At 36.1% G+C, this 25,154-nt stretch overlaps 1 protein-coding gene across 1 annotated transcript in view; it reads right to left on the bottom strand.

Annotated features, from left to right (window-relative positions):
• LOC106138984 (nephrin) overlaps positions 1-25,154 on the bottom strand; it is a 200,258-nt gene that overhangs the window by 2,541 nt on the left and 172,563 nt on the right. Inside the window, exons 11-27 of the mRNA XM_060951941.1 lie at positions 22,842-22,978; positions 21,945-22,098; positions 21,061-21,198; positions 20,018-20,182; positions 19,164-19,319; positions 17,933-18,064; positions 17,643-17,723; positions 16,999-17,278; positions 16,016-16,254; positions 15,137-15,245; positions 14,200-14,369; positions 12,188-12,364; positions 11,470-11,666; positions 10,842-11,010; positions 10,038-10,159; positions 1,466-1,601; positions 187-293 (exon numbers count right to left, since the gene is read on the bottom strand). Coding sequence (XP_060807924.1) covers positions 187-293; positions 1,466-1,601; positions 10,038-10,159; positions 10,842-11,010; positions 11,470-11,666; positions 12,188-12,364; positions 14,200-14,369; positions 15,137-15,245; positions 16,016-16,254; positions 16,999-17,278; positions 17,643-17,723; positions 17,933-18,064; positions 19,164-19,319; positions 20,018-20,182; positions 21,061-21,198; positions 21,945-22,098; positions 22,842-22,978 — 2,669 coding nt within the window. The remainder of the gene's footprint in view (positions 1-186; positions 294-1,465; positions 1,602-10,037; positions 10,160-10,841; positions 11,011-11,469; positions 11,667-12,187; positions 12,365-14,199; positions 14,370-15,136; positions 15,246-16,015; positions 16,255-16,998; positions 17,279-17,642; positions 17,724-17,932; positions 18,065-19,163; positions 19,320-20,017; positions 20,183-21,060; positions 21,199-21,944; positions 22,099-22,841; positions 22,979-25,154) is intronic.

Here is a 25,154-nt window from a genome sequence, read left to right as displayed (position 1 = left end):
CTAGCAACCTGTCACTATTCGAATCTCGCTACCATCATTAAGTCATATCTACCTTCGTATTATCGATTATAAAACTTCAGACCGATGTTGATGATATTTGGCACACATAAATACAACCTTTATCTTCTCCGATAATATCCCGTGGGAGCGAACTTCTAGGAAAACGTCTAGTAAACAATAAATTACCTGTTGACAATTACCCTGATGTAAAACTGTTACATCCGGCGGTGGGACCGCCATCTTGTCTAGCCTTTGACGCCTCAATGTACCTCCTGCAGACTGCCTATCCATACCTAACAAACAAATAAATAAAAACAAACAAATTTATTAATTCCACCAACGACTTGACGGCCTTTCTCTGACTGTTCTGGGTTTTGGATGTTTATCTATATAAGTATTCATTATAAAATAAAGTATCGTTGAGTTAGTACCTCCTAACACAAGTCTCGAACTTACTTCGAGGCTAACACAATCAGTGTTATTTGTCCCGTATATATATTCATATTTATTTGACATGATCAAGTTTTAATTTACTATTTTTTAATTATGTAATACAGGTATATGTAAGTACCCGAAACCGCCGAGCTTGCATGAAGAGAGTTATGAATGAATGTGGATGAAGCGAAAGAAGTATGCAGAGATCGTGGCAAGTGGAAAGAGGTAGTCTCTGCTACCCCTCCGGGAAAGAGGCGTGATTTGATGTATATATGTATGTTTGTAAAATGTAATGTAATAAATTATATACATACATATATCTATCCCAATTGCATGTAACCTGGATTAATACACCAATTTGAGCGAAACCCGACGCGTGGAGTGATATAGTATTCACTTTGTAGCCGTCACGCAGCATTTGTGATTCGGTTTGTAGAATTCAGAGACAATTAATTGATAAATTAATATTTGATTGTCATTACAGTAATTGGTCTTTAGTGTAGCGATATTTTTTTTTATAATTAATTGTAAATTAATTTTTTTATCTGCCAGTATTATGTTGAAATCAAATGATTTTAACATAAACTGGTAGATCCTATCTTGATATTCAATGTGTATTTTGTACAAAAAATTATGTTCTTTATTAAACTTTTATTAATTACAAGAATTAAAAAAAAAATTGTTTTAGCTTCTATTGACCCTAAAAAGACCCCTTATCATTTTTTTCTGAAATATCTTCAATGTACAGACAAAGTTCGGTTATAGTTTTATTATATACTTCAACATCACTTAATAATTGTCATATATCTTTTGGTTTCACAACATTGGTTGAAGTCGAAAAAATTACTTAAAGTAAGTTAAGTTCGGGAGAAGCGATAACAAGCAGCATTTTCGTTAACTTAACAATTAAATTCCATAATAATTGTCTAGATAAAAAATAAAATTTTGCCGCTAGATGGTGTTGTACATTAATCTGTTTTACCCATTCGTAAACTCAATGTCACTAGATGGCGCTGTAAATAAAACTTACCATCCATTCCGTAGTTCAGCGGGGGGCTGGCTACATGTGATGGTGATCCTCCCGCGACCCCCCCGTTCATGAGGTGAGGTTTGACCAGGGGCTGGGCGCCATATTGCTGCGGGGGAGTCGGAGTGCGGCCGGTTTGCTGTTGGGTACAAAAATTATAAAGTTTTACAGACGGCCTCTGTGGCGCAGCGGTAGTACGCTTGTTTGTGACACCGGAAGTCCTGGGTTCGAATCCTGGTCAGGGCATGATGACAAAAGAGCTTTTTCTAATTGGCCTGGGTCTTGGATGTTTACCTATATAAGTATTTATTATTATTATAAAATATAATATAATATAATATAATAAATATAATATGCCCCCCAATACAACCTCATCGTCCGGGCTTTAACATCTAGTCCACGTGGGGGGCGGGCAACGGGTACAATCGAAACTTACCTGGCTAACGAGGCAATGGAAACCATTTTAAAAAATGAGAAGAAATTTAAGAAGTGAACGTATAGGGCCGCTTCCCGGGGGCCGCCGGGGCACGTCTGGAGCTGACGCTGGACGTGACAGCATGTGGACCGTCAGTGACCCTCAGCTGAGCAGGCGGGCGGGGGTCGGGGGGGAACAACCCGAAGAAACCACAGCCGAACTTATCCGGAATGCCGACCCTACTTTGCAACACGAGGATTCAGATCCAATTAGTGATGCCGGTACGTCGGAGTCTACCACACCAACAGATTTTTCAAGTATGGATTCCAGGAAAAAGTGGTCAGACGAAGAATTAAAAGAACTTTTATTTGCTTATTATCAGGCGAAAGCCGGTGGAGCAGGTTACATCAACAGACTTGAAAAAATATTCAAAGAAAGAAATCCTAACAATCCCAAAATACACAAATTCACCGGTAACTCATTATCCAACCAAGTCCGCAGTATAATTAGACAAAAGAGATTTAATGACAACATTTTGAAACAAATACAAAGCAGTGCAGAAAATACCCAACATCATTTACAAATTTTAGATTCTGACACACTCACACAATCCCCAGCAACTTCAAGCATAACCACTCTCTCTATAGAACAGACAGTTACAGGACACACTAACCAAAATGAACAAATAGATAGAGTACCTGAACTAACCAGCAGCAGTCATGACACAAGAAAAAAATGGATGGAAGACGAACTAAGAGAGCTTATGTATTGTTACTACAAAGCAAAAATAGATGGATCTGGATATATTACTCGACTTGAAAAACTATTCAAACAACGTAACCCGAATAACCCCAAAATTCATAAATTTAATGGCAATACATTATCTAATCAGGCAAGAACAGTAATTAAACATAACACATTATCATTAGAAATTCTTAGTGAGCTACAGCAAAAAGCCGAACAATCAACATCACACGTCAACACACAAAACATTAGTACAGTTTCAGACACACCTTCACAACTAAATAACTCAACACCGACTACTCCTTCACCAACACCAATTACACAAATCACTCAGACATCACTTCATGGTCATTCTCCGCATCAGGTACATGCATCAATCCCGCTAGGAAACTCTCTTTACACAACAGATACAGAAAATTTTGAAGACCCATTGATAGTAGACTTATTAAATAATATTGCCGAAACTAAAGAAATAAATATAACAGATCGTCTAGTTTTACCTAAACCAAAAATAAACAAACAGTTCCTTTTGAACCTACACAAATTAAATAGATATCTACCTAATCTTTTCCAAACACACCTTTCACTCCGATATACAAATGACATCATATATGCTACAGCAAAAACATTAGTAATAGCCAATAACCAAAAACCATACACGATTACAACCAAACTAAAACCGCGACGCGACCCACCCTGGAAAAGAAGAATAGTCAACAAGATAGAAGTATTTAGAAAGGAATTAGGACGTTTAGTTGAAATAGAAAAGGGAGTTAACACGCGTAGAATGATCAATATAAAGAACAAGCTTTATGACAAATACAGAATTTTTACAGATTTTGACCGCGAAAATGTAAAAGAAACACTGAAACAGAAAATTAAAGCACTAGCAGGTAGGATTAAACGTTATGAAGATATGAACAACAAACAAGTACAAAATAAAATGTTTCATGATAACGAACACAAACTCTACAGAAACGTTACAGAGAAACAACAATTGCCGAATAAAATACCAGCTAAACAAGAAATAGAAAATTTTTGGTCACCTATATTATCGCAGCCAATATCTTACAATAAACAAGCCCAATGGATATCTGAAATAACAGAAATACATGAAAACGTAACACAAGATAGTGAAACAGAAGAAATCACAACAGAACAGGTTAGAGATGCTACAAGAAGGTTGCACAATTGGAAAACACCGGGAATAGATAAGATACAAAATTATTATTTGAAATATTTAACTAGCACACACACTCCTCTAGCTAAATTATACACCCGAATTATTAAAGGTCTAGAAGAAGTAGACGACTGGTTTACAACTGGACAAGTAATACTGATACCTAAAAATGAGAACACTGAAGACCCAAAGAATTGGCGACCAATAGCATGTCTTCCGAATATGTATAAACTCCTTACGTCCATTTTAGCTAATGAACTATACCTACACTGTGACCGGAATAACATAATCGCTCCTGAGCAGAGAGGATGCAGACGACGCGCCCGTGGTTGTAAAGACCACCTGATGGTTAATAAGGCTATACTAGAAGATGCCCACCACGCACAAAAGAACCTAAGCATGGCGTGGGTAGACTATCAGAAGGCATTCGACAGCATATCTCACGAGTGGTTACTACACACATTAGATCTGTATAAATGTCCAAAATATATTAAAAACTTTCTTACTTTAGTCATGCCTAAATGGAAAGTTATAATGACAGCCCGAGGAGTAGGAACTTCAGTAACTACCGAACCGATTTTTATTCGCCGCGGAATATTCCAAGGTGACTCATTGTCTCCCCTACTCTTTTGTTTAGGAATCAACCCACTCTCACAAATTTTATATAAGTACAATGGAAAAGGATACAAACTCAAGGATAGTGTATGGATAAATCATTTGCTTTACATGGACGATCTTAAACTATACGCAAATAACCAAAGTAACCTGAGAATCCTGATAGATAGTACCGAAATTTTCACAAAGGACATAGGCATGAATTTCGGTTTAAATAAATGCAACGTGTTACATTTACAAGGCGGACGAAGGACAGGATGCCAAGGAAAAGGCCATGTATTGTTAAGCGGAGAAGTCTTTGAACATCTAAAAGACAGTGAAAAATACAAATATTTAGGTATGAATGAAGGAGGAAGCGTAGACCATCAAAAACTTAGAGAACAAATACAGAAAGAATATTTTAAGCGAGTTAAAAGACTTACACACACACACCTTAACGCTAAAAATTTATCTCGTGCAATAAACACATACGCAGTTCCAGTACTATTATACTCATTCGGAATAGTTAATTACAAAAATAATGACCTAAAAAAAATAGATGTTAAAACAAGAAAATTACTAGCACTTAACAAAATACATCAACAGAAAGCAGAAGTAGAAAGACTTTATATACCTATGGATGAGGGAGGGAGAGGTCTAATTAATATAGAAACATTATATAAAACACAAATAATAAAATATAAACAATATTTAGAGAAGGAAAGCGATTATCTAATAACTGCAATAGTACAGCATGATAGAAAAAGATCTAACTACTCAATACATAAAGAAGCTAAGAATAACTTACATGAAATAGGGTTACACGAAAATAATACTTACACTGACACTGAACTCAAAGCAGCTACACTGAAGACACGACTCAATACCTGGAAATCAAAGCCGCTCCATGGGCAGTTCTACAAAGCGATACTCGAAAAACCAAATATTGATCGGGAACTCTCATTTGCATGGATAAAGAAGCAACAAGTATCCTCTACATTAGTTTCGTCAATATTCGCCATACAGGATCAAGCTGTTGCTACCAGACAGCACGAAAGAGACATAATGAAAAAACCCGTAGACGGCAAATGTCGTTTATGTTCCGAAAAAGATGAAACCACCCAACATCTTATATCAGGTTGTGAAAAACTGGCTGGTAGCTATTACGTTAAAAGACACAACAACTTAGTTCAGTATGTTTTCTGGACATTAGCAAAGAAACATAATTTCCAAGTTTCTCAATTCTGGTGGAAAGAGGAATTAAAACAACCAAGAGTCATAGAGAATGAAGAGGCGAAGCTAATGTGGGAGATGCCAGTACAAACAGATAGGACAGTAACACACAATAGACCGGACATAATATACATTGACAAACACAACAAGACTACACATCTTATAGACATCACAGTACCGTCAGACTATAATATAGGAGCAAAAGAAATAGAAAAACTCAGCAAATATCACCTACTCAAAACAGAGATAACTAGATTATGGAACACCAAAACAGTAATAACACCCATAGTAATCGGAGCAACAGGAGTAATAGCAAAGAACCTGCGACAGTACTGTGACAGCTTAAACTCCAACATAGACATTACCATAATGCAGAAACAAGCAGCACTACACACAGTCGCTTTGTTGAGTAAAGTTTTAGGGAACACTATGTTTATTGAAGGGGACGTCGAATCTCCCTCTTCCTGAAGGCTTCAGGACGGGAATTCGACAAGAAACCGACTCGGAGGTCGAGAAAAGAAAACTTTACATATATAATATAATATAATATAATATAATATAATATAATATAATATAATATAATATAAAATATCGTTGAGTTAGTATTTCGTAACACAAGTCTCAAAAGAAGATAATTATGTTAACCAAACAACAAAGAAAAACAAAACACAAATTACAGCTTTTCTGAAACCACAGAAAACACCAGAAACAAGTTTAAGCTCTACGAAAAGTCAAGCTCCAACACCAAGAACATAGCAACCAACGGAACCCTCTCTAACAAACCACCCAACACGGCCGGTCAACGCGGGGAAGAAAAACAACAATAGTTTTTCTTTTGACTACAACCCTCCAACAATACCTAAAACCACTGCGTGTAAAAGGAAAAATCCATATACTTTATATATTGGCACTTACAACGTGAGATCACTGGCAAGCCATATGAAGCTAATTGAACTTACAAATGCATTAAAAAATATTAAATACGATATTATCGGACTGTCAGAAGTGAGAAGATTGGGTAGCAGCATAGAAGAACATAAAGAATTTATACTATGCTACTACGGTGAGACTAAGGGACATTATGGAGTCGGCTTTCTTATAAAAAAAGAATTAAAACCCTACATTAAAAATTTCAGAGGACTGTCAGAAAGAGTGGCTATACTAGATTTAGAGATAAATACAATGAAAATCTCCATTATTCAAGTGTATGCACCGGTTGAAGAGTCCGACGAGTCAGAAATAGAAAAATTGTACAGCACTCTTCATGAAGCTCATGAAATACCAGGTAGAAATATAATAGTGATGGGCGATTTTAACGCAAAAATAGGAAAAAAAAATCACGAAAAATGCAAACATATTGGAGAATTTGGTTATGGAAAACGAAGTCCTAGAGGAGAAAAATTGATAAACTATGCACAAGAGTACAATCTACACATTATGAATACTTTTTTCAAGAAAAAAAAGAATCAAAAATGGACCTGGCACTCTCCTGATAAGCAAACGAAAAACGAAATAGATTTTATACTTACAAATTTTCCCAACCGATTCCAAGATGTGCATGTCTTAAATAAAGTTATGTTTCCATCAGACCACAGATTGGTTAGATCAAAAGTTCTACTCACACCAATGAAAAGAAGCCGTATAAAATACAAAAAAGCTACCATTGCACTCAAAAATCCAAGTGAAATATGTCCCTACCTGGAAAATCTTAAAGACAACGTTAAAAAAATTAACCTGGGTCCAGCATGCTCGTCTCAGACTCTCTATAACGAACTTGAAAAATGTATACAAGATAGCATGAAAATTGAAAAAATCGACAACAAAAGAAATGTTAATCATATTCTTACTGAGGAAACATTGAAACTGATAAGACAACGACACCAACTGCAAAATTCTAAATCCAAGACATGCGTAGACAAGAAGAAGCTTAGCGAACTCTACAAAAAAGCAAACAAAAGTATTAGAAAAGACTATAATAACTACAGATTAAGGACAATCGAGAAGCATCTATATACGAGCGGAAGTTGCAAACGCGCATACAAGGAACTCCGCACACACAAAACATGGATACCCAGCTTGACTCGAGACTCTACTTGCACGAACAACAGAGATAATATACTTGAAATAGCAACTAATTTTTACAAAAATCTTTATAGTATAAATTCAGAACATGAAGACTTGGAAGAAATTCATTTTTACTCGCAGAGAGAACCAAAAACAGACTGGCAAGAAGACGAAATAAAAGAACAAATAGAAAAATTAAAACCAGAAAAAAGCCCAGGCCCGGACGGTATACCAAATGAAGCAATAAAAGTAGCTGGAAAGCTGCTGGTTCCCATAATAACAGTACTTTTCAATATTATAAATAAAGAACAAAGAGTTCCAGAACAATGGACAAAGTCAAAAATTATTTTACTGTACAAGAAAGGTGACCCGAAGGACATAGCCAACTATAGACCTATCAGTTTGCTGCAGTGCTTATATAAATTGTTCTCATCATGTCTCCTAAGTCGAATATCAACAAAAATTGACAATAATCAACCAGTAGAGCAGGCAGGTTTTCGCAAAGGTTTCTCAACAGTTGACCACATTCAAGTCCTTGACAGCATAATAGAGAAGTATAGAGAATTTCGAAGACCTCTCTACCTTGCCTTTATTGACTATCAAAAGGCATTTGACTCTATCTCACATACCTCTATCTGGCAGACATTGAAAGAGAATGAAATAGACGAACGATATTGTAATATAATACGCTTCATCTACGAGAATAGTACAAGTAGAGTTAGCTTAGAGACGTGTGGCCCAGAAATAAAAATAAATAGAGGAGTAAAACAAGGCGACCCTCTCTCTCCGAAGCTTTTTATTGCTGTGTTGGATACAATATTTAAAAAACTAGATTGGAGAGGCCTTGGTTTAAAAATACAGAACAACAACTTAACGCAGTTACGTTTTGCTGACGACATAGTACTGTTCTCAGAATCAAGCCACCAACTAGAGAAAATGATACAGACTCTTCACCAACAAAGCTCACGAGTGGGACTAGAAATGAACTTGCAAAAAACCAAAGTTATGACCAACTCCGCAAAGTCACCTATAAAACTCGGTAACGTGAGTCTAGAATATGTGGATACGTACATCTACCTTGGAAAACAAGTTTCATTTCACGCCAACAGCAATATGGGAGAGATATCTAGAAGAATAAACGCATCTTGGCAAAAATTCTGGAGCCATAAGGAAATATTAAAAGGGGACCTGCCGCTTGCTCTGAAAAAGAAAGTAATAGATGGCGTAATTCTTCCCTGTCTCACCTATGGCGCACAAACTTGGACATACACGAAAAAGGTAAAAGAAAAAATAAGAATATGTCAATCGGCCATGGAAAGATCAATTTTAAAAATACGAAGAATACAAAAAATTAGGAACAGCTTAATTAGACGGAAAACGAAACTGATAGACTTCCTACACCACTCCATGAAATTAAAATGGAAATGGGCAGGACATTTGGCCAGAACTACAGACGGAAGGTGGACGAAACGAGTCGTAGTGTGGAAGGGACCTGTAGGAAAGAGAAGAAGGGGAAAACCACAACAAAGATGGGTCGATGACATAAAAGGAAAAGCAGGAGAAAACTGGTACAACAAGGCAAAAGACAGAAAGAACTGGTTACAAATGGAGGAGGCCTTTACCCTAGAGAGGGGTTCTCATTCAAAAAAAAAAAACAAAAAATTAATATAAATAAATAAATAACAAACTGATAATGAAATTAATATAAATCCATAAATTGAAAATACTTAATTAACATACTTTTATAATTTGAATGCGAAATGAATAAGAATCAATGAATTGCATGAAACTAAACAAATAATGTAGCATGAAATGAGAAATTTATTTATTTAATAAAAGGCTTTTTTATTTTATTTATTTTATTTTAACACAAGTCTCGAACTTACTTCGGGACTAACTCAATCTGTGTAATTTGTCCCGTTTTTATTTATTTATTCATGAAAACGTAAAAAAAGAAAATCACTTTAAACAAGGTTAGTAAAAAAGAGTTAACTTAAATTCTTGATTTTTTAAAATAAATTATACAGAAAAAAGAGTAAGTTCGTGTTTAACGCGCAATTCGCAGGGACAAGAATTTGATATTGAAGAATTTGGATAAATATTTATCACACGCAAAACGATCCATGACTGTAATAAGTGCAGACTCTTTCAAACTATCATTCAGGACAAAATTGATGGCAAAAGAAAACCAGGTCGATGCTGAACCGATGATGGAGGTATTGACTTGCTGATTTCCGTCAGTGATTCCACATCAATACCACATCATTGTTCCGAATAGCTATCTCGAGACTGTAAGTAGCCTTGATAATCGCCAGCTTCCGTAAGAAGATGAAATTCAAACTGACCTGTTGATGCAAATACTCTGAGATGATCGGCGGGTAGGATAGGTAGCGGTCTGATGACATGTTGTAGTAGGAACCGTCTAGAGGAGGCATCGGGCTCGGCGCCGGCGCATAGTTTTGTTTACCTGTAGCAAGGGAGACGAAATATAGTTTACTATGTTTAACATTATGCCAAAGCAATGAAGAAATGACATGCAATATCTTGGGGTTACGTAGGTGTTTCTAGGTTTAAGGTGCAGAAAAAAAGGCGTGGAGTCGCCGTCTCCACGTTTATTCCAGTCGAAAATATTTTTACATCAGTACATATCAATCGGTAAAATCACATAATAACGCCATCTAGCGAATATAGGTGGAACTACAACGCGGTCAATACTCCAATAAGTTCAGAGAAATTTACTGGATATCGCTGTCGGTAGACTTTTATTGATTTTTATAACGTGGGTAAGCAGAAAATACATCTTTTCACTGATCACGACCTTTGCATACATCTGTTGTTTCATAAAAAACACACACTTTTCAACTTTTACCGTAGGTATAATTTTTACATTTGCATAGACTTATTTAAATCTGACAAGTTAGCTCTTCTTTGATTGCTGCGCCCGAAAGGATCCTTAACTTTTTCCTGATGGAAGAAAATAGATACGGTATTTGCTAGGGTTGGTCAATGTGGTCACAGTGTCTAATTTAAATTCAACATATTTATTTAACATTATAAGACATTTCGAACATCATTTAATAATTAATTACGTTGCACAATTAATTACTTCGTTTTCCGTTACAACGACACTATTAAAAAGTTTAACCTACCAGCGCTCCTTCCCAACGTGTTGTGTCCAGAAATATCTTTATGTCTGTGTGGGTGCGGCAACGTTCTTGCGTGGTCACCACCCTCGTAAACAGCGTAGTTTGGCGGCGGATAGTCGAGGGGAGGGGGCATTACCATGCCCTGCTCGTCAATGAGGTAGGTCTCGGTTTGCTGTTGAGCAAAAGAAAAAAAATTTAGATACTTGACAAAAAATAGTTTTTTTTTACTTTTTTTTTAATTGTTTTTTTTCTATAAATTAATTTGAATATAATGTGGTTCGGTGACAATTTAAAGAAAATAAATTAGTAAGTTGATAAGTTTAAATATAATTAAGCAAGACGAGAGGAGAGACAACATTTTCGAGACCGACCGCTTGAATTAACTGCCATAGATATCTTTAACTTGTGGAATGGAATAATTGCAAGCCTATTTTATATTAAAGTTGTTTGTTTGTAATAACTTTATTGCATAGAAATTTACACAGTAACAAAAAAAAATAGTAAGTACATAGTTATAAAAGAAACAAATCGTTGTGTTAAGTTAGTCTATAACATCATTATAAGACAATTTTTTTTAAGAAAGATATTTAATTACCTTTCTTTATCTCTTAAAATTGTATAATTAACTCACCTGACTTAACATATGCCTATTAGCCATGCTGGGCACTTCAGGTATCGGGGGCGGAGGCCTATCATCCCCGTCGTCCTGTGAGTAAGTTTCGGACTTCTCAGAGACTGAACTGAGGGTCTCTCCGGTCATGGTGTCGTTGTATGACGAGGGCGCGTACATTTCAATCGTGGCCGATTTGGAAGACTGGCCCGCTTGTTCTGATTAAAAAAAAAAAAAAAATTATGTTTTTAATTTTTTTGTTTTTATTTTTTTTTTGGTTTAAATTTTTTTATTATTATAATTTTATATTAAAAATGAAAACTATAATATAAATTTATTTTTTAAGTGATGATTTTTTAAAATAAATTGTTAACAGTAATTTTTTCCAGTTTTTATTTTTTATAAATTGTAAAATAATTATTAATTGGTCATACGTCACAAATCTAGGTAATATTTATGGCATATAAATTTGAAAACATTTGATACCGCCTTGAAATAACTGCTGATTAAATAAATAAACTTCTTCTTTTAGGCGATAAGCTAGGAACATGTCACTATTTGAATCTCAATTCTATCATTAAGCCAAACAGCTGAACGTGGCCGATCAGTCTTTTCAAGATATTTCAGATATACACATGACTACATGTATGTAAATATACACAAACATAAACAACAATAAAAAAAAAACATTTAATACAAGCCGAAAACAAAACGCAAAAAAAAAAAAAAAAAACCTCACCTTTCAGCCTTCTCGAGCGTCTCTTAAAAACAAAACAGGCTACCAAAGCGGCGTTAACCAAAATCAATACGATGCTAGTTATTGACACGTACACAATCACAGGGCGAGAAACGTCGGCTGTTTCAACTAGTTCTGTTGGAACTACATTCAGTTCTCCCACCTCCGACGTAGGTGCGTCTAATGGAAATTAAAAAAAAAAATCAGCAAAAAAAAAAAAGACAAAGCAAGCGCGGGAAAGGATTTGAAATATGGCATCGGGAACACGCAACCATAGAGCCAAAATAGTTTTTGAAATTTTACAAATCCATATTGAAGGCTAATATTTCAATAAACAGTCATAATTTTGGTTTAAATGCTAAAGAAAAACGCCGAAATATATATTGCTTTTGATATTCGACTTGACAACATCAGACGTCCTAAATTATTTAGTAACTAAGTAATTCAGACGAGTGTAATAGAATTAACTTCCTAAACTTTCACATGTCCAAATTAGTCGCTGAATAATTCAATTAGTCTGAATTAATCCGAATTGAAATACGCGCCAAATAAAACCGTAAAATATATCTGTCTAGAGAAAAATCAGCCTTAGCTAAACTACAACAAAAAAAAAACAAATCACATTTAAATATATCAAACCTCTAATCCTTTTATTGGTCCTTCGATGCAGACAAAATCCAATCAACAGTACATTCAAGAGAATAAGTGCTGTACCAACAATTGTACCGGTAATTATAAAAACACCAGGCACATTATATGAGTTGAACTCTTCTGAGCTTGATTGTACTGAAGTTGGTATAAAGTCTACATGGCAGCGTGGAATAAAATTGGTGTTTTATAATATTGCGTTGTAAATTCCTTATAATTTTTTAAAATAAGACCACTCCATCTCTTTCCTATGGATGTCGTAAAAGGCGACTAAGGTATAGGTTTACAAACTTGGGATTCTTTTTTTTTAGGCGATGGGCTAGCAACCTGTCACTATTTGAATCTCAATTCTATCATTAAACCAAATAGCTGAGGCTGGCCTATCAGTCTTTTCAAGACTGTTGGCCCAGTCTACCCCAGAAGGGATATAGCCGTGACCATATGTATGTATATATGTATGTAAATTCCTTATAAGACAATATTGAGGAAAACATCGTGAGGAAACCTTGTAAAAGGATGTGACTATGATCCAAGTTAGGTGACTGCTAAGGTTGCGGAGGTCAGACGGGAGTCGCTTCGTGTAAAAACCTGACTCGCCCAATTCAAAACTGTGGTTTTAAATATAAATATAAATAAATAAATAAATATATACGGGACAAATTACACTGATTGAGTTAGCCTCGAAGTAAGTTCGAGACTTGTGTTACGAGATACTAACTCAACGATACTATATTTTATAATAAATACTTATATAGATAAACATCCAAGACCCAGGGCAATCAGAAAAAGTTCTTTTCTCATCACGCCCTGGCCGGGATTCGAACCCGGGACCTCCGGTGTCACAGACAAGCGTACTACCGCTGCGCCACAGAGGCCGACAATGGACCTTTGACTCTTGTATATAAAGGTGAATTTTGATGTACAATATTTATACACTCAAGGAAATACTAAAAATAAATACTTTGAAGAAATTCCATTGAAATTTTTTTCTAAACAAATTTCTTTTTGTGATTATGATCTCAATACGCCAAAAACGTAAGTAAGATTAGGAATTATATTCTTTTAAATAGGTAAATATAATGTTTCAAGTACTCACTCAACCGTGTGGTTCCCGGCACCAATACAAAAAAGAATAGGACCACTCCATCTCTTTCCCATTGATGTCGTATAAGGCGCCTAAGGGATAGGCTTACAAACTTGAGATTCTTTATTTAGGCGATGGGCGAGCAACCTATTACTATTTGAATCTCAATTCTATCATTAAACCGAACAGCTGAACGTGGCCATTCAGTCTTTTCAAGCCTGTTGGCTCTGTCTACCCCGCAAGGGATATAGACGTGACCATATGTATGTATGTATGTACTCACTCAATGTTGTAGCCTTCGTGTCGTCAGGCCGATATTTGCTCTGTCCAATTTTGTTTATAGCCATGACGGAGAAAACATAGTCTGTATTCTTCTCTAGATTCGTAATAGTAAACGTGGTCGCATCTCTTGGTATAACATCTTCGTAACGGTACGCTTCGTCGTATATTTTCCTGGAATTCAATAGATTGATTAATATCTCGGGATGTCGTAAAAGCCGACTAAGGGATAGGCTTGGGATTCCACTTTTAGGCGATGGGCTAGCAACTTGTCACCGTTTGAATCTCAATTCTATCATTAAGCCAAACAGCTGAACGTGACCTATCAGTCTTTTCGAGACTTTAGGCTCTGTCTATCCAGCAAAGGATATAGACGTGATAATATGGATGTAAATTTGACCGAGATGCGTGAAAATAGTGAGAGACATGTAGACAGATGAAGAGCGATATTTTAATGATAGAAAGAAGTAGTCTCTGCCTACCCCTCCGGGAAAGAGGCGTAATTATATGTATGTCTGTATGTAAAGAGGTAGGTCCCGATGTTATTAAATGAAATAAGGGGTAGTAAGAGGAAAGGGTAAGAAAATAAATGACAATACCGCCTAGCTTGCATGAAGAGAGTTATGAATGTGGATGAAGCGAAGGAAGTGTGCAGAGAGCGTGGCAAGTGGAAAGATGTAGTCTCCGCCTGCCCCTCCCGGGAAGGCTTGATTTTATGTATGTATGTATGTATGTATGAGTAATATAACAAATTTAAGTGATGAAGTGAAAGTAATAAAAAATATGACAGTGAAATAGTACCGAAGTATAATATAATAATGAATCTTTTTCAAATAACTTATTTACCTACAAAAAAAAATCCAAATAAAACTAATTAGAGAAAACTGAAAGATAAATCTACAAATTGGCCTAAATATAAAACTAATAATAATGACTCTTACCTATATCTTATACGGTACCAAGATGTCAAACCTCCGTCGAATCCAGGCGCCCACTCCAGTGTCACAGAATTGTGCGTCACGTTCGTTACACTCATCGATATAACTTGATCTGAAATATATGTTATTAAAAGTAACAAGAAAAATTATATTAACACTAGAGACCGCCCGTAGAATAGTCCGCGTGGAAACCCTGTTATAGTAATATCCCGTACACCCATTTAATTAAGAATTTATTTCAAACAAATTAGCTTCTCACAAAAATACCCTTTCATAACTTAACAATCCCGCGGGAAACTCCGGGATAAAAAGTAAGTATGTCTATATGTTATTCGGGGTATTCAGCTACCTACATACCAAATTTCATCGTAATCGGTGCCCTTGTACCAAATCTCTCTTTAGTTTAAGTTCTATTCTTACTTTTTACAAGATGTTCATAAATATATCAATAAACTAGCTGTGCCCGCGACTTCGTCCGGTGTGGAATAGTTATTTTGGGCATCATTGAAGCCCTCAAGGATAAATAATTTTCCCCGTTTTCTTCTTCACATTTTACATTATTTCTTCGCTCCTAAAAATTGCAGCGTGATGTTATGTAGCCTGAAGCCTACCTCGATAAATGGTCTATTCAACACAAAAAGAATTTTTCAATTCGAATCAGCAGTTCCTGAGATTAGCGCGTACAAACAAACAAATAAACTTTTCAGCTTTATAATATTAGTATAGATAGCCTTTCTTTACACTTTCCTGTCGTGGGCCTACTGGAAGATATATCTACAAATAAGTAGTACTCTTGTACTAAATCTCTCTTTAGTTAAAGTTCTATTCTTACTTTTTCCTTGATTTACATAGATACATAAATAAATTGGAATTAAAACTTACCCGGCGCACTAGTGACGTCCAATCGAACCGAAGTCGTACTAAACCCTAACTCATTTCTAGCGCCACACTCAAAAGTACCATAATCAGATGTAGTCACATCGTTTATCAGCAAAACTGAAGTATAAGTGATTGTATCATTAGATTTATAGTACTCGGCGAAGTATTTTGTTGAAGTATTCACTGGGAGTTTCATTCCGTTTTTGGACCAAGTGAAACTTGGTGCCGGAACGGCTTTGCATCTGAAACAGATAAGATTGATTAGGTGATAAGTTTTTTGGACTGTTTTGAAGTTGGGGTGAATATTTTTTTGAGATATTACTGGTACCAGTGTAAGTATAGGTAAGTGTTGTGGTAAGATAAAGATGTAATGAGTTTTGTAATAAAACTACCTACACCAATTGATTAATTAAAATGTTTTGAAACTTTCAAAATGTCCCTTCAATTAAAAAGAGTGAAAGAAATTTGTGGGAATCGATTGTCGATAAAGAGATTATTTTTAACAATAACATGGAAAATGTAAAAATACCAAACGCGTACATTTTCTCATAATATTTATAAAAAAAAAACAAAATAATATAATTTTTAAGACCTCTGTGGCGCAGCGGTTGTACGCCTGTCTGTGACACCGGAGGTCCCGGGTTCGAATACCGGCCAAGGCATGATGAGAAAAGAACTTTTCTGATTGGCCTGGTTCTTAGATGTTTATCTATACATACATATGGTAACATTTATATCCCTTGCGGGGTAGACAGAGCCAACAGTCTTGAAAAGATTTAATGGCCACGTTCAGCTTTTTGGCTCAATGATAGAATTGAGATTCAAATAGAATCCCTAGTTTATAAGCCTATTCCTCAGTCGCCTTTTACCACATCCACGAGAAAGAGATGGAGTGGTCCTATTTAATTTTTGTATTGGTGCCGGGAACCACACGGCATCTATCTATTATTGAAAATAATTATATTCTCATAACAATTATTACTTACTTGCAAATCAAACGCGCCACGTGGCCTACATTTGACGCTGATTTCGCTATTTTCGGTGAATTATCCATTGCCGGTTTGAATTTCACTACCAACATAACTTCCTTACTGTCTCTATCGCCTAAACCGTTGTACACTTCGCATTTGAATTTACCAACGTCGTCTTTATTAGCTTTAGGTACTGTTAGATAACTGGTCAGGGTGTTAGGATCAAAAGTGGTTTTTGATTCTGTATCATATCCTTCTCTGATCCATTTAATATGTTCTTTTGATAGAGGATTGCCTGAAATTGAAACTCTTGATTGTGATACACTGAATTTTAATGTTACTTTTGTGTTGAATACATACAATCACGTCTCGCCTCGCGCGGAAGACAGAGCCAACAGTTTTAAAAATATTGAAAGGCCACATTCAGCTGTTTGGCTTAATAAAAGAATTGAGATTCAATCAGTGACAGGTTGCTAGCCCATCGCCCAAAAGATCCCAAGTTTATAAGCCTATCTCTTAATCGCCTTTTACGACATCACATGGGAAAGAAATGGATTGATCCAAATTTTTTTCTATTTGTGCCGGGAACAACAAAGCGCGGTGTATTGATTGAAGTTTTTTTTAAACTTGACTTTTGTTTTTATGACTAACTGACTTACCAGTTGCACTGCAAGATAATACAACGTCTTCATCGGGATTTTTGATACTCGTTTGCTCAACAGATTTAACACTAGCAGGATCTGAAACAATAGCAATATTTTTAGAAAGATACATTATTAATACAAGTCTCGGAATTAAGACGGAATTAACAATTCAGTGGCTCTAAACTGCTTCCGGATATACTAACTTTAGATACATTAATATACATACATAAATATAATCACGTCTATATCCCTTGCGGGGTAGACAGAAACAAGTCTTGAAAAGACTGATAGGTGTATATACTTACAATTAACAGCTATAGTGACGTTGTGGATCGCAGCTCCTTGAGAGTTGACAGCTTCGCACGTGTATACTCCAGCATCATTTCTTGATACTTTGGTTACATTTAACATGTTGCCTTCGGATATTATTCTGTCATCTATGAACAAAGGGGAATTTTGGTTATATATACAATACATACATATATCTCTTGCGGGGGAACAGAGTCAACAGTCTTGAAAAGACTGAAAGGCCACGTTCAGATGTTTGGCTTCATGATGGAATTGAGATTCAAATAGTGACAGGTTGGTAGCCCATCGCTTATAAGAGGAATCTAAAGTTTATAAGAGACTAGATGTGCCCGCGACTTCGTCCGCGTAGAATTGTTATTTTAGGCATCATTGAAGCCCTCAAGGATAAAGGATATATATATAATAAGATAAACAAAAATATTTTTTCAATTAAAACCAGTAGTTCTGAGATAAGCGCGTTCAAACAAACAAACTCTTCAGCTTTATAATATTAGTATAGATAACATGTATTTTAATTAAAATTAGAATAATTTTTATTTTATTTTTTTATAAAATAAATCTGTTACAGAAATTTTATAGCAATATACTCGTAAGTAGGTACTTTTGCCGATTAAGATTCGTCCAAAAAATGTGCCTTAGAAGTTCAAACATAGATCCAAAGGTTATAAACATAATTTATTTGCTTCCAATCAAAGCCAGTATTGACATAGGACGAGACGACATCACTCATGCTTACTTATTTCACGATTTCCAGATTGTCTCACGAGTGTTTTGTAGAAAAAACATCGGCTTTAGTATACTAAGCGTTATTTTCACGATAAATATTTTGATATTTTTCTTTGATTTCCAAGTTTTAAAAGTACAAATAAACATACGTTTTATCGCGTCTATTTCCCTTGTTGGGTAGACAGAGTCAACAGTCTCGGGAAGACTTACCTAACACGTAAAGCTGTATGGCTTTATGATGTAATAAATATTTTGTCATTTTTTCTTTGATTTCCAAGTTTTAAAAGTACAAATAAACATACATATTATCGCGTCGCGTCCCGAAACTGTTGACTCTGTCTACCCAAAAAGGGATCTTGTTCGGGAATCGGGAAGTCTTAACACGTAGGTATAGCTGTATTAATTTAATGTTGTGAAACCAAAACCAAAAATAAATGTAATGAATTAAAATTTTGAATTTTATGTAATTCATTATTCACAATGTCTCGAGTGGTAACTCACTTGCACCGCCGTATGACGACTGCGGGATAGGCGCCCCGTCTTTAGTCCACGTGTACGTGATACTACCAGGATTCCCGTCTGCCTTCATCACGATGATGAGAGGCTCGTTCTCCGTGCCCACTATAGGTTGGATCATCTCTTCGAAAACTGGTGCGTCTGAAAACAAAATTATATGTTAAAATTTGTGGTACATACATACATACATATGGTCACGTCTATGTCTCTTGCGGGGTAGACAGTACGGAAAATACATACAAACATGCGTATGGTCACGTCTTTATCCCTTGCGAGGTGGAGCCAACAGTCTTGAAAATACTGAATGGCCACGTTCTGCTACTAATCTATACTAATATTATAAAGCTGAAGAGTTTGTTTGTTTGTTTGTTTGAACGCGCTAATCTCAGGAACTACTGGTTCGAATTGAAAAAATATTTTTGTGTTGAATGGACCATTTACCGAGGAAGGCTTTAGGTTATAATATATAACATCACGCTGCAACTATTAGGAGCGAAGAAAAATAGAGAATGTGAAAAAAATCGGGGAAAATTATTCATCCTTGAGGGCTTCAATAATGCCCAAAATAACTATTCCACGCGGAAGGAGTCGCGTGCACAGCTAGTAATATTATAAATGCGAAAGTTTGTATGTCAGGATGTCAGTATGGATGTTTGTTACTCTTTCACGCAAAAACTACAGAACCGATTACGGTGAAATTCGATATGTTAGTAGCCGAAGACCCAGAATAACACAAAGGCTATTCTTTTTATCCCGGAGTTCCCGCGGGATTGATTCCACGCGGACGAAGTCGCGAGCGGCCTCTAGTTATTTACAAGTCAGTATTACATTTCACTTACACAGCACTTTGAGAGTCAAAGCGTCATGTACGCTCCTTTGGAGAGCTTCGTTCATAGCTTGGCATGTATAAACAGCGTTGTTCATGTCCTTCTTTATGTTCAATTTCAGTTCTATGGTGGAGACTGTACCGCCGTGGAGACCCGGCTTGGTTTGCATTGGAAGTCCTGGAACAAAAGTTATGAGTAATAAAGGGCAACTCGGTAAACCAGGTACTACTTTCATAATATAGTCGATATATAATCTGTAGGTACATATGATAAAACAGTAAAAAATTTTGTCTGTACATTTAGTATTTTTGATTGAAATGGATAGAGGGACACTTAGAATGAATAATAGAAAGAAAATTTTTTTTGTCTGTCTTTCTGTCTGTATGTATGATCACGCTTATCTCCGAAAGTACTGAACCGATTAACTTAAAACTTTCACCGATTGTTTTGTTTTAACTCAGAAAAACATTTAAAGTTTGTTTCATCAAAATCGGTTCACCAAAATAAAAGTTATCGTCATTTGAATGAACTCAAGGCATGAGTTTACGCGGAAAAAAACGAAATTTACGCGGACGAAGTCGCGGGCAACAGCTAGTAAGTAATAAAGGGAAAATGCAACCAATAAACCCTGATTAGGAATCGAATCCTGAATCTTGTGAACACAAAATCACGACAGGTTATGGTGGAGAAATGTAAATACAGTAAAACTCCAATTATCCGAACTCCGACTATCCGAATCGCCGATTATCCGAATCAAATCAATCAATCCGAAAACGGTTGAAGACCGCAATACAGCTTACATTGACGGAGATGTTTAAAAAAACAATGATTTTTATTTCTAAACTTGTACATAATTACATTTTATTTATATTTAAAACATGTGAAAATTTCATGTTTCTTTCATTTAATTCAATAAAAAAATAGTGCAACATCAAAACGTAGCTTTTATTCTCACCAATGGCAATTTTTAAAAAAAAAATCCGATTATCCGAATATTTGATTATCCGAATGGGTCCCGGTCCCCATTAATTCGGATAATTGGAGTTCTACTGTACCTTGAACTGGTATACCATCCCGCCACCACGATAGCACAGCGGGCGGATTGCTCGAGGCGGCGTCACAGTGTAGTGTCGCTTCGATTCCCGGCTTGAGTTCCTCAGGTTCGGCGCGAACTTTAACCGTTTCCGGTGCGACTGTTGAAAAAATGATTTATTTATTTATTTATTTCATCAAAACTTATCCTATCATTACAGTTATAAAAACCAATGCGATAGACAAAGCAACTTATACATTAAATTCTTACACAATATTAACAATTACAACATAGAACAAATATCGTAGTTCTTGTAAACTCGCTCAGAGAACAATGAAAAATATCTATTCTCCCAGCTATTTCGTTGAGAGTGGCCAGTGCCCGAGTCAGCGGGGCGCTCCGCATCAGTCCATGATAAATATATATTACGGGATAATTTACACAAATTAAGCTAGCCACGAAGTAAGTTCAAGACTTGAATAGAATAGATTCATTTTCAAAATTGGATACAAAGTTGCACTTATTGTCCTGTCACTATTTGAATCACAATTCTATCATCTCGCCAAAAAGCTATTGGCACTGTCTACCCCGCAAGGGATATAGACGTGATTACATGTATATGTTTGTATGTAGTGCCGTGTGGCTCCCAGCGCCAATACAAAAAAGAATAGGACCACTCCATCTCTTTCCCATGGATGTCGTAAAAGGCGACTAAGCGATAGGCTTACAAACTTGGGATTCTTTTTTAGGCGATGGGCTAGCAACCTGTCACTAGTTGAATCTCTGAAGCCAAATAGCTGAACGTAGCCTATCAGTCTTTTCAAGACTATTGGCTCTGTCTACCCCGCAACGGAAATAGACGTGATTACATGTATATGTATGTATGTAAGAAGAAAGAAAACTTACAGTGCACATTGAGGGTAACATTTTCCGATAGTGGTATTTCTGTTGCGCTGTTCGTCGCTTCGCATTTGTACTGCGCCTGATTGTCAGTCACGTTTGTCAGGATTGAGATCTCTGCAGACACTGACTTGTCCGTTCTTTTCGTCAGCGAGTGTATCTGTTGGGGAGGTAGAAATATAACAATTGTAGGCAATCAGTTTTCCAGAATTTCAGATATAGCTTGCATGAAGAGAGTTATGAATGTGGATGAAGTATGCAGAGATCGCGGCAAGTGGAAAGAGGTAGTCTCTGCCTACCCCTCCGGGGAAGAGGCGTGATTTTGTGTATGTATGTAGGCAACCTTTTTGGTATACGCCATAGAAACGGTTGCCATGATGTTGTTTGTTAGAGATAGATATGTCAAAAATTAATTTTTATTGATTTTCATGATCACCAACAGAAAAAAGAATAGGAACACTCCATCTCTCTCCCATGGATGTCGTAAAAGGCGACTAAGGGGTAGGCTTATAAACTTGGGATTCTTCTTTTAGGCGATGGGCCAGCAACCTGTCACTATTTGAATCTCAATTCTATCTTAAAGCCAAACAGCTGAACGTGGCCTATTAATCTTTACAAGACTGTTGGCTCCGTCTACCCCGCAAGGGATATAGACGTGATTATATGTATGTACTAGAGGCCGCCCGCGACTTCGTCCGCATGGAAACCCTATCAATCCCGCGGGAACTCTGGGATAAAAAACCTATGTGTTATTCTGGGTCTTCAGCTACCTACATACCAAATTTCATGGTAATCGGTTCAGTAGTTTTTGCGTGAAAGAGTAACAAACATCCATACAAACTTTCGCCTTTATAATAGTAGTAGGATGTATAAATAAACATAATAGTCAGAGTAGACACTAACCTTCTTATCGTTCTTGAACCAGGTCAAAGTTGCCAGCGGGTTTCCACCTGATGATATGCAGGACAGCTTCTGAACCGTGCCGGCAGCGAGGATACTTCCAGGCACATACCCAGTTATCATCGGAGCTGATGGTGGATCTGTTGAAGAAGACAAGGGTTTGATTAATACTTATGTACCTATATGAAGAGAGTAATGAATGTGGATGAAGCGAAGGAAGTGTGCAGAGATCGTGGCAAGTGGAAAGAGGTAGTCTATGCCTACCCCTCCGGGAAAGAGGCGTGATTTTATGTATGTATGTATGTATTAGAATATAGGCTACTTTTTATCCTGAAATTCTATCCCAAGGGGATGAAATAGAGGGTGCAAGTTTGTATGGAACTTCGTCATTTTTGAATCGATATTATGGAATATGTGAAAAAAACGGGGAAAATTATTTATCCTTGAGAGCTTCTATGATGACCAAAATAACTATCCCACACGGAAGAAGTCGCGGGCACAGCTAGTTGTGAATAAAATTACACAATTAACTAAAAAAATAATGCACAAACAAACTAACATTGATAAGAAACAAGTTAATAACAAACCGGTTAATCTAAGACCGGGTCGGTTAAACTGACAAATAACAGTGTCCCACCCAATTATATTTAACCGTACAGTTGAACCATTATTTTAACTACCCTTAGTCATTAACGTCATGTATTATAATTGCTTGGGACATAATAATCGTGTTAAGTGTCTAAAGTTTCGCTATACATACATACATACATATGGTCACGTCTATATCCCTTGCGGGGTAGACAGAGCCAACAGTCTTGAAAAGACTGATAAGCCACACTCAGCTATTTGGCTTAACGATAGAATTGAGATTTAAATAGTGACAGGTTGCTAGCCCATCGCCTAAAAAAGGAATCCCAAGTTTGTAAGCCCTTAGTCGCCTTTTACGACATCAAAGGGAAATAGTAGTCATATTCTCTTTTGTATTGGTGCCGGGAACCACACGGCACTAATAAGACATTAATTAACGGCACATTAATAAGACTGAATAAAAATAAACTATTAACTAGAAAAATAATAAATAACCGTGCAGTTGAACCATTATTTTAACTACCCTTAGTCATTGACGTCATGTATTATAATTGCTTGGGACATAATAATTGTGTTAAGTGTCTAAAGTTTCTCTATAGTTACAATAAACCGCATATAGTTCTCCCGTTATGGAACTATATGAAGCGGGAATAGAGGTGAATTTGCAGTGAATATGGATGAGTTGATGTGTTGTTGAGTGTACAGTTAAAAAATATCATATCTAACTAAAAACGTGCCGTGTGGCTCCCGGCACCAATACAAAAAAGAATAGGACCACTCCATATCTTTCCCATGGATATCGTAAAAGGCGACTAAGGGATAGGCTTACAAACTTGGGATTCTTTTTTAGGCGATGGGCTAGCAACCTGTCAGTAGTTGAATCTCAATTCTATCGTTAAGCCAAATAGCTGAACGTGGCCATTCAGTCTTCAAGACTGTTGGCTCTGTCTACCCCGCAAGGGATATAGACGTGACGATATGTATGTATGTATGTATGTCTAACTAAAAACGGACACTAACTGACTGACAAGACGTGGTTCCTATTTTTGGTCTTTTAATTAACAATTATGTGATTGATACAAAATATTTTATACTGAAGTTGATGTTAACACTGTGGACAAACCTCTGTGGTTTTTATCAGTGTCATTATAATTATATGTACTAGATATATTTAAAAATATTGTGAGATAAATTTAAAAAAAAAAAAATTTTTTTGACATATCTATACTAATATTATAAAGCTGAAGAGTTTGTTTTGTTTGTTTGTTTGTTTGTTTGTTTGTTTGTTTAAACGCGCTAATCTCAGAAACTACTGAACCGATTTGAATAATTCTTTCACTGTTAGATAGTCTATTTATCGAGGAAGGCTATAGGCTTCATTTTATCCCGGATTTCTTACGGGTTTCCTATTGTTGACGTTTACAATGCAGGTGAAAGTTGAATGAGTCGGCCATCTGCGAGCTTTCCACGCGAACGCTGCGCAAACCAACAAAGATATAGTAAAACAATGTACTAAAGATGTGAAGTACTCATTTTTTGCCACAAAAAAGTCCGCGAGAGCATATATCTATCTCTTAAGGTTTACTTACAATAACCACTTTTATGTTCATTTTTTAAGATTATTTTTTCATTATAAACATAAGTTATTTTGAAACCAATTTTCTTTAATTCAGTATTAATCCTTATCCAAATAAATATGTTTATTACTTTCGGCTTTTCATGTAGACT

The sequence above is a fragment of the Amyelois transitella genome, chromosome 27, assembly GCF_032362555.1.
Source record: "Amyelois transitella isolate CPQ chromosome 27, ilAmyTran1.1, whole genome shotgun sequence".
Taxonomy (NCBI): domain Eukaryota; kingdom Metazoa; phylum Arthropoda; class Insecta; order Lepidoptera; family Pyralidae; genus Amyelois; species Amyelois transitella.
Note: the sequence above shows the minus strand (reverse complement) of the source record. Positions and strands in the feature narration are given on the sequence as shown.